The following is a 9,379-nucleotide window of genomic DNA, read 5'->3' as shown; positions in this document are numbered from 1 at the left end:
ACGTACGTCGGCGGGAGCAAGGCAGGGGTGTGGACACGGACGTAATTAGGTCCCCCCTGAGCTGCCTCATGTTGACCTAAGTCTGTCGTGTAGACCAGGAGGAGCAGGGAGCATGTGGAGCAGGATCAGCACCATTTAGCAGCGCGGGGCCGGGGCCAGCAGTTGACTGAAGCATCACCCCGGTGGTACCCCTCGCTCTCCGACGGAGAGACAGCCTGGGCAATTCATAAGACGAGCACGGGATGCTGGCCGCGATGCGCCAGCGTGGCAGCTCGTGACCCCCACATAATAACCTTGTGACCCCCTGGGGGGTCATGACCCCCAGTTTGAGACTCCCTGCGCTAGACTCCATGCTCCTGCAAGAGTCATGGCTAGAATCCAGGAGTCCAGGCTCCTAGCCCTACCTACTCCAACCACTAGACCTTACTTCCCTCTCAGAGCTGGCAGTAGACCCAGGAGTCCTGGATCCCAGCCCCGCTGCTGTAACTACTAGCCCCCATTTCCCACAGAGAGCCAGGGAAAGAACCCAGGAGCCTTGGCTCCCTTCCCCCTCCCCATTCTAACCACTAGATCCCATCCCCCACCCAGAGCAAGGGATGGAACCCAGGAGTCCTGGCACCCTCGCTCCCTTTTCTTTCCACTAGCCATCACTTCCCTGTCTAATCCGGCCTTCCAGCTTCCCCACAGCCAGGCCAGGGGTGTGAGGTAGGAAGAGAATAACAAGGAACCCTGGTGTCCGGGCCTCACACCTGGACTGTGTAGTGATCGGCCCGCTTCCGGCAGCACCGCCGGATCCACACCCAGTACAGCAGCACCATGCCGGCCCAGTAGCCCAGGTAGACGCCCACCCCGATGACCAGGTATTTCAGCTCGGCCTGCTTGACCAGGCTGGTCCAGACGGGCTGGGCCTCTTGGTAGATGGTGTAGCCCAGCCCCCCCAGCAGCAGGAGCCCCCAGATGGAGACGGGCAGCAGGGGCATCAAGTTGCCCACCATCTTCTTCCTCCCGGAGGTGCCCCAGCTGCTCTTGTTCATGGTGGCGATGGCGAAGTACTTGGCCGGCAGGAGGCCGCCCATGTAGAGCAGGGCGTAGAGGCTCATGAAGAGCATGCGGGGGCTGCCCCGCAGCCAGCAGGCGTAGAGCGCCTTGATGCAGGCCACCAGCTGGACGCAGAGCAGGACCCACAGCACGTCCCACAGGCTGCCGCCATAGAAGAGGCGCAGGACGGTGGCCGTCACGAAGAAGGGGAAGACGCCGGCCACCACGGCCTCGTAGGTCATCCACAGGTGGTGCCGGTGCCACCAGAGGGCGTTGTAGAGCCACTCGCGGAAGTAGGACTTGGTCCAGCGGGTCTGCTGGGCCAGCCAGCGCAGGAAGTGGGCGGGGGTCTCTGAGTAGCAGCGGGAGCGGGCTGTGTACCTGGAGGGGGGCAGGCGGGGGGCTTAGCTAATGCAGAGCTGGGGTTGGAACCCAGGAGTCCTGACTCCCAGCCCCCCCGCTCTAACCACTAGCCCCCACTCCCCTCCCAGAGCTGGGGAGAGACCCCAGGAGTCCGGGCCCCCACCCTCAGGAGGGCCCGGGCCCAGCTGGGCCGTGCACTCACTTGGTGGCGTAGCCCATGCTCAGCATGCGGTTGGTGAGGTGCCGGTCGTCGCCGAAGGTGCAGTGGGTGCCCAGGAATTTCTGGTTGTACCAGGACTCCAGGAACTGCTGCAGGAGGTCGTTCCGGTACAGGCCTGCAGGGGGCAGCAGGCAGCGCCGGGTCAGCAAAGCCGGAATTCCCAGCGCTCCCTTCCCGGCCCCTCCTAGAGCCGGGATAGAACCCCCTGCTCTAACCACTAGACCCCACTCCCCTCCCAGAGACGGGGAGGCCCCAGGAGTCCTGGCTTCCAGCCCCCCTGCTCTAACCACTAGACCCCACTCCCCTCCCAGAGACGGGGAGACCCCAGGAGTCCTGGCTTCCAGCCCCCCTGCTCTAACCCCTAGACCCCACTCCCCTCCCAGAGACGGGGAGACCCCAGGAGTCCTGGCTTCCAGCCCCCCTGCTCTAACCACTAGACCCCACTCCCCTCCCAGAGACGGGGAGACCCCAGGAGACCTGGCTCACAGCCCCTCTGCTCTAACCCCTAGACCCCACTCCCCTCCCAGAGATGGGGAGATCCCAGGAGTCCTGGCTTCCAGCCCCCCTGCTCTAACCACTAGACCCCACTCCCCTCCCAGAGATGGGGAGACCCCAGGAGTCCTGGCTCCCAGCCCCCCGCTCTAGCCACTAGACCCCACTCCCCTCCCAGAGCGTGGGAGAACCCAGGCGTCCTGGCAGGCTCACCCAGGGGCCCACTGATGCAGGAGACGCAGTTGAAATAGGACTGGCAGGCGCGCTCCACGTTGAAGGCCATCCAGTAGCGCAGGCTGCTCATGAAGCTGATGAAGGAGTCGGAGACGTTGAGGATCCGCACGTCGCCCCCCACGGCTCCGTAGTGCTTGTTGGCCTCCAACACCTTCACCATCTCCACCGTGGCGCCGGGGTCCAGCTTGGTGTCTGAGTCGCACACCTGGGGGCAGCCAAGGAGGGGTGTTACTTGCTGAGACCCCCAGGGGGAGCTGTGCTGACCCCTATGCCCAGTGCATCACTAGGGGGAGCTGTACTGCTGGGGGCAGGCTGGGGGCTCTCCCCTGGCAGGCAGGGCTGGCCCGATGCCCCAGTGTGGTGCTAGGGGGTTTGTGCTGCAGGGAGCGGGGTCGGGGGGCTCTCCCCTGGCAGGCAGGGCTGGGCCCGATGCCCCAGCGTGGTGCTAGGGGGTTTGTGCTGCAGGGAGCGGGGTCGGGGGGTTCTCCCCTGGCAGGCAGGGCTGGCCCGATGCCCCAGCGTGGTGCTAGGGGGTTTGTGCTGCAGGGAGCGAGGTTGGGGGGTTCTCCCCTGGCAGGCAGGGCTGGCCCGATGCCCCAGCGTGGTGCTAGGGGGTTTGTGCTGCAGGGAGCGGGGTCGGGGGGTTCTCCCCTGGCAGGCAGGGCTGGCCCGATGCCCCAGCGTGGTGCTAGGGAGTTTGTGCTGCAGGGAGCGGGGTCGGGGGGTTCTCCGCTGCCTGGCAGGGCTGGGCCCGATGCCCCAGCGTGGTGCTAGGGGGTTTGTGCTGCAGGGAGTGGGGTCGGGGGGTTCTCCGCTGGCAGGCAGGGCTGGCCCGATGCCCCAGCGTGGTGCTAGGGGGTTTGTGCTGCAGGGAGTGGGGTCGGGGGGTTCTCCCCTGGCAGGCAGGGCTGGCCTCATGCCCAGAACAGCAGTAGGGGGTGCTGGGCTGGAGAGTGGGGTGGGGGGAGGGTAGCCAGCTGGTTGCTCCGACCTGGATAAAGTCCACCGAGTTGCCCAGCGCCCTGAAGGCCGTGTACATCACCTCCCGCTTCCCGCCCCATCGCTGCATGATGCAGACGCATCGCCTGGAGCGGATTAACTCCTCCACCGCCAGCTGGCCCGGGTCCACCATCTCCACCTCAGTGTAGGGTCCAGGCTCCTCCCCTCCTTCCCCCTGGGAGCCGCTGCCCCCCTCCTCGCCCTCCAGTGGGGGCTGCTGGTGGTAGTTGTTCTCCCAGACATAGGTGCCCACGTCCTCGCCGGCGAAGACCTCCTGGAACATGTCCATCATGTAGCGGTCGTCGGGGCTGTTGCCGTCGATCACCATGAGGATCCGCAGCTTCTCTGGGGGGTACAGGGTGGCCCGCACCGACTCCAGGCACTGCCAGAGGTAGGAGGGGTCTTCTTGGTAGGCCGAGATGGTCAACGCCACTGTCTTGGTGTAGCTACAGGCCAACGACTCCCTCCTCATCCGCCGGTGCTCCAGAGAGGCGAAGAAGCTCTGGATGACCAGGTGGGCGGCAAGGAAGACTCCATAGAGGCCGAAGGCCATGATCCGATACTGGTCGGCCACCAGCTGGATCCCAGCCACGTAGGCCCATGTTAGGACCCCCAAGATGAGCAGGGCAAAGGCGATGGTGAGGATGCGGCGCCCGGCAGAGATGAGGTATTTAGGCGCTTTTCTGGGGTCCATCTCTGCAACGGACGGGCATGGGGTGAGATGCGGTTGGGTGGGTGTGGACTGGACCCCCCAGGTCTCAGCAACGGTGGGGATTCACTGCCTAAGGCTGCCCAAACTGGCAGGAGCTCTGGGACAGAGCCACAAAAATGATTAAACCGGGCTGGGAATGGGGCGTTGTTGGGATGACGGCAACTGGCACCCGAAAAGGTCCATTTGAATAAATAAACAACCCACACAAGTGTGACACTCCCGCTGTCAGCACCACGCAGGGAACCCCGGAGTCCTGGCTCCTGGCCCCCCCTGCTGTGACCCACCAGACCCCATTCCTCTCCAAGAGCTGGGGATAGAACCCAGGAGTTCTGGCTCCCAGCCCGCCCCCTCTAACCACTAGACCCCAGTGCCCTTACCTGGTGCTGGGCTCTCTCTCCCTGCTGGTGCTGCAGCTGCTCTTTGTTTTGGTTCCTTACTCTGGCTTGGGGGAGTTTATGAACAGTGGTCTGGGGATGACGCACACCCTGTGTCTACGTCAGGCTTGGTGGTTCCTCCCCAGCTTTAGGTTCATGTCTTTTTCCTCCACCCAGCTTAGCCCCTCCCCATCTGTCTTTCTTTGTTTCTTTCTTTGTTTCTGTGCTGGGACCAACTGGCCAAGCAGTAATTCTGCAGAGAAGGACATGGGCATTACACTGGAAGAGAAGCTGGCTATAAGTCAGCAGTGTGCCCTCGTTGCCAAGAAGGGTAACAGCATATTGGGCTGCATTAGTAGTAGCGTTGCCAGCAGATCGAGGGACATGATTATTCCCCTCTATTCAGCACTGGTGAGGCCATACTTGGAGTTTTGCATCCAGTTTTGGTCCCCCCATTACAGAAGGGATGCGAAAAACTGGAGAGAGTCCAGCGGAGAGCAATGAAAATGATTAGGGGTTGGGGCAGATGATTTATGAGGAGAGGCTGAGGGAAGTGGGGTTACTTAGTCTGCAGAAGAGAAGAGTGAGGGGGGATTTGATATCAGCCTTCAACGACCTGAAGGGGGGTTCCAAAGAGTATGATCTAGACTGTTCTCAGTGGTGGCAGATGACAGAACGAGGAGCAATGGTCTCAAGTTGCAGTGGGGAAGGTCTAGTTTGGAGATCAGGAAACACTATTTCACTAGGAGGGTGGTGAAGCTCTGGAAAGGGTTCCCTAGGGAGGTGGTGGAATCTCCATCCTTAGAGGTTATTAAGGCCCGACTTGACAAAGCCCTGGCTGGGATGATTTAGTTGCGGTTGGTCCTGCTTTGAGCAGGGGGTTGGACTAGAACCTCCTGAGGTCCCATTCAACCCTGATATTCTATGATTTTATGATTCTATTCTATGCTTCTTTTCCCCGCTCCAGCCCCGTTTGTTCCCCCGCATGCTGGTCATTTATTTTCAGTTGTTTCCCTGCGCGCTTGAAATACACAAGGGTCGTGTATGTTGTTTGGGTCTCTTATTCTCTCAGGGTTCCTGTCCTATGCCCCTTGTACATTAGCACATTCAAAGCAAACCAGTATCTATGCCATCTGCTTCTCTCTCTCGACTCCTGGAGATCCTAACTCCTGGATTCTGTCTGGAAGCCCCCCTACCCATCTTGATGACCTCAGCGAAGAAAAGGGCCTGGTATGCAATGAAGCCGAAACGCTCTTCAGTTACTCTATAATTAAATTCCCCCAGCTGGGTGCAGTGTGATGCTTGTGAGGCCCAGTTTGACACTGGTATGGGGTGGATGAGAAAATGTGTCACCAATAAATATTTGCAGAAGTCAATGAGGAGGAATTGAGCAAACAGGTGTGGGAGTGGCAGGGAGCAGTCATAATGAAACCAACCCCATTGGCATCCTTAGTTTCTTTAATAGTTTCACCAGACCCCCATCTGGTGTGAATCGGCCATCGCTCCATTGGAGTCACTGGGGCCAGATCCCAGTTATATGATTTATACCACCCGATGATCTGACTAAACATCTCTCATGTCGAAAGAGTCGCACTTCTACCCTTGTGACTAAGCTGAGTATCACCTCTTCGCTCTGTGGCACAAACCTGCAGACAGTATGCGACCAATTCAATAAAACACAAGCTGGTGGGCTGAGAAAGGGTCAATCTGAATTGTACCTAAAGAGGAAGTGCCCAGGCATGAGGGTCGTGCAATTAATGACATTTCAGTAAATCATTCACGGTTACTCCCAAAGTATATGTGAATCCGATTCTGTCTTTGGACTATATAGAGAGGAAAGGGGCCGTGCTAGACAGGTTAGTACAGGGGTGGCAAACCTTAGCCTGAGAAGGCACCAGAATTTACCAATGTACATTGCCAAAGAGCCACAGTAATACGCCAGCAGCCCCCCATCAGCTCCCCGCCCCTCACGCCCAGTGCCTCCCACCCACCAGCAGCCCTGCTGATCAGCACCTCCCCCTCCCTCCCCACACCTCCCAATCAGCTGTTTTGTGGCATGCAGGAGGCTCTGGGGGGGAAGGGAGAGGAGCGAGGGCATGGCAGTCTCAGGGGAGGGGGTGGGAAGGGGTGGAGTGGGGGCAGGGCCTGTGGCAGAGCCAGGGGTTGAGCAGTGAACACCCCCCGGCAGATTGAATAGTTGGCGCCTGTTGCTCCAGCCCCGGAGTCGGTGCCTAGACAAGGAGCTGCATATTAACTTCTTTCAGAGTAGCAGCCATGTGAGCCTGTATTCGCAAAAAGAAAAAGAGGACTTGTGGCACCTTACAGACCTTCGTGAGCTACAGCTCACTTCATCGGATGCATTCAGTGGAAAATACAGTGGGGAGATTTATATACACAGAGAACATGAAACAATGGGTGTTACCATACACACTGTAATGAGAATGATCACTTAAGATGAGCTATTACCAGCAGGAGAGTTGGGGGGGACCTTTAGTAGTGATAATCAAGATGGGCCATTTCCAGCAGCTGACAAGAACGTCTGAGGAACAGTGTGGGGGGGGAATAAACATGGGGAAATAGTTTTACTTTGTGTAATGACTCATCCATTCCCAGTCTCTATTCAAGCCTAAGTTAATTGTATCCAGTTTGCAAATTAATTCCAATTCAGCAGTCTCTCGTTGGAGTCTGTTTTTGAAGCTTTTTTGTTGAAGTATAGCCACTCTCAGGTCTGTAATCGAGTGGCCAGAGAGATTGACGTGTTCTCCAACTGGTTTTTGAATGTTATAATTCTTGACATCTGATTTGTGTCCATTCATTCTTTTACGTAGAGACTGTCCAGTTTGGCCAATGTACATGAGGAGAGGCTGAGGGAGCTGGGATTGTTTAGTCTGCAGAAGAGAAGAATGAGGGGGGATTTGATAGCTGCTTTCAACTACCTGAAAGGGGGTTTCAAAGAGGATGGCTCTAGACTGTTCTCAATGGTAGCAGATGACAGAACGAGGAGTAATGGTCTCAAGTTGCAATGGGGGAGGTTTAGATTGGATATTAGGAAAAACTTTTTCACTAAGAGGGTGGTGAAACACTGGAATGCGTTACCTAGGGAGGTGGTAGAATCTCCTTCCTTAGAGGTTTTTAAGGTCAGGCTTGACAAAGCCCTGGCTGGGATGATTTAACTGGGACTTGGTCCTGCTTTGAGCAGGGGGTTGGACTAGATGACCTTCTGGGGTCCCTTCCAACCCTGATATTCTATGATTCTATGATACATGGCAGAGGGGCATTGCTGGCACATGATGGCATATATCACATTGGTAGATGCGCAGGTGAACGAGCCTCTGATAGTGTGGCTGATGTGATTAGGCCCTATGATGGTATCCCCTGAATAGATATGTGGACAGAGTTGGCAACGGGCTTTGTTGCAAGGATAGGTTCCTGGGTTAGTGGTTCTGTTGCGTGGTGTGTGGTTGCTGGTGAGTATTTACTTCAGGTTGGGGGGCTGTCTGTAAGCAAGGACTGGCCCGTTTCCCAAGATCTGTGAGAGTGATGGGTCATCCTTCAGGATAGGTTGTAGATCCTTGATGATGCGTTGGAGAGGTTTTAGTTGGGGGCTGAAGGTGATGGCTAGTGACATTCTGTTATTTTCTTTGTTGGGCCTGTCCTGTAGTAGGTGACTTCTGGGTACTCTTCTGGCTCTGTCAATCTGTTTCTTCACTTCAGCAGGTGGGTATTGTAGTTGTAGGAATGCATGATAGAGATCTTGTAGGTGTTTGTCTCTGTCTGAGGGGTTGGAGCAAATGTGGTTATATCGCAGAGCTTGGCTGTAGACTATGGATCGTGTGGTGTGGTCTGGATGAAAGCTGGAGGCATGTAGGTAGGCATAGCGGTCAGTAGGTTTCTGGTATAGGGTGGTGTTTATGTGACCATCCCTTATTAGCACCGTAGTGTCCAGGAGGTGGATCTCTTGTGTGGGCTGATCCAGGCTGAGGTTGATGGTGGGATGGAAATGGTTGAAATCATGGTGGAATTCTTCAAGGGCTTCTTTTCCATGGGTCCAGATGATGAAGATATCATCAATGTAGTGCAAGTAGAGTAGGGGCATTAGGGGACCCATCGCAATGCCGCTGATTTGAAGGCATACATTGTCCCCAAATGTGAAATAGTTATGGGTGAGGACAAAGTCACAAAGTTCAGCCACCAGGTTAGCTGTGATATTATCAGAGATACTGTTCCTGACGGCTTGTAGCCCATCTTTGTGTGGAATGTCGGTGTAGAGGACTTCTACATCCATAGTGGCCAGGATGGTGTTTTTAGGAAGATCACTGATGGATTGTAGTTTCCTCAGGAAGTCAGTGGTGTCTCGAAGATAGCTGGGAGTGCTGGTAGCGTAGGGCCTGAGGAGGGAGTCTACATTGCCAGACAATCCTGCTGTCGGGGTGCCAATGCCTGAGATGATGGGGCATCCAGGATTTCCAGGTTTGTGGATCTTGGGTAGCAGATAGAATACCCCAGGTCGGGATTCTAGGGGTGTGTCTGTGCGGATTTGTTCTTGTGCTTTTTCAGGGAGTTTCTTGAGCAAATGCTGTAGTTTCTTTTGGTAACCCTCAGTGGGATCAGAGGGTAATGGCTTGTAGAAAGTGGTGTTGAAGAGCTGCCTAGCAGCCTCTTATTCATATTCCGACCTATTAATGATGATGACAGCACCTCCTTTGTCAGCCTTGTTTATTATAATGTCAGAGCTGTTTCTGAGGCTGTGGATGGCATTGTGTTCTGCACGGCTGAGGTTATGGGGCAAGTGATGCTGCTTTTCCACAATTTCAGCCTGTGCACGTCGGCGGAAGCAGTCTATGTAGAAGTCAGTCTGTTGTTTCGACCTTCAGGAGGAGTCCACCCAGAATCCTTCTTTTTGTAGTCTTGGTAGGAAGATCTCTGTGGGTTAGTATGTTGTTCAGA

The 9,379-nt window shown here is 56.2% G+C and overlaps 2 protein-coding genes across 2 annotated transcripts in view; one reads left to right on the top strand and one right to left on the bottom strand.

Annotated features, from left to right (window-relative positions):
- Positions 1-627: 627 nt before the first annotated feature.
- LOC119847640 (hyaluronan synthase 1-like) lies at positions 628-4,146 on the bottom strand. The gene is made up of 4 exons (XM_038382576.2): positions 3,339-4,146; positions 2,327-2,552; positions 1,604-1,736; positions 628-1,419 (listed from the first exon to the last, which is right to left on the bottom strand). The coding sequence occupies exons 1-4, from the start codon at positions 4,038-4,040 to the stop codon at positions 744-746; spliced, it is 1,737 nt and encodes a 578-aa protein (XP_038238504.1). The 5' UTR covers positions 4,041-4,146; the 3' UTR covers positions 628-743.
- The window catches only part of LOC119848081 (phospholipase A2 inhibitor NAI-like), a 25,882-nt gene continuing 19,969 nt past the window's right edge, over positions 3,467-9,379 (top strand). The window contains 1 exon segment of the mRNA XM_043502061.1: positions 3,467-4,013. Coding sequence (XP_043357996.1) covers positions 3,964-4,013 — 50 coding nt within the window. The 5' untranslated portion in view covers positions 3,467-3,963.

Source organism: Dermochelys coriacea, chromosome 24, assembly GCF_009764565.3.
Source record: "Dermochelys coriacea isolate rDerCor1 chromosome 24, rDerCor1.pri.v4, whole genome shotgun sequence".
In the NCBI taxonomy this organism is placed as follows: Eukaryota; Metazoa; Chordata; order Testudines; family Dermochelyidae; genus Dermochelys; species Dermochelys coriacea.
This window is presented reverse-complemented; position numbering and strand designations above follow the sequence as displayed.

Bases quoted from the DNA above. Each gene is read 5' to 3' on its own strand.
- LOC119847640 (XM_038382576.2), bottom strand. From the start codon at position 4,040: ATGGACCCCAGAAAAGCGCCTAAATACCTCATCTCTGCCGGGCGCCGC. The intron at 2,553-3,338 runs GTCGGAGCAACC...GGCTGCCCCCAG, and splicing joins ACTCGGTGGACTTTATCCAG to GTGTGCGACTCAGACACCAA. The intron at 1,420-1,603 runs GTGAGTGCACGG...GCCCCCCTCCAG, and splicing joins AGCATGGGCTACGCCACCAA to GTACACAGCCCGCTCCCGCT.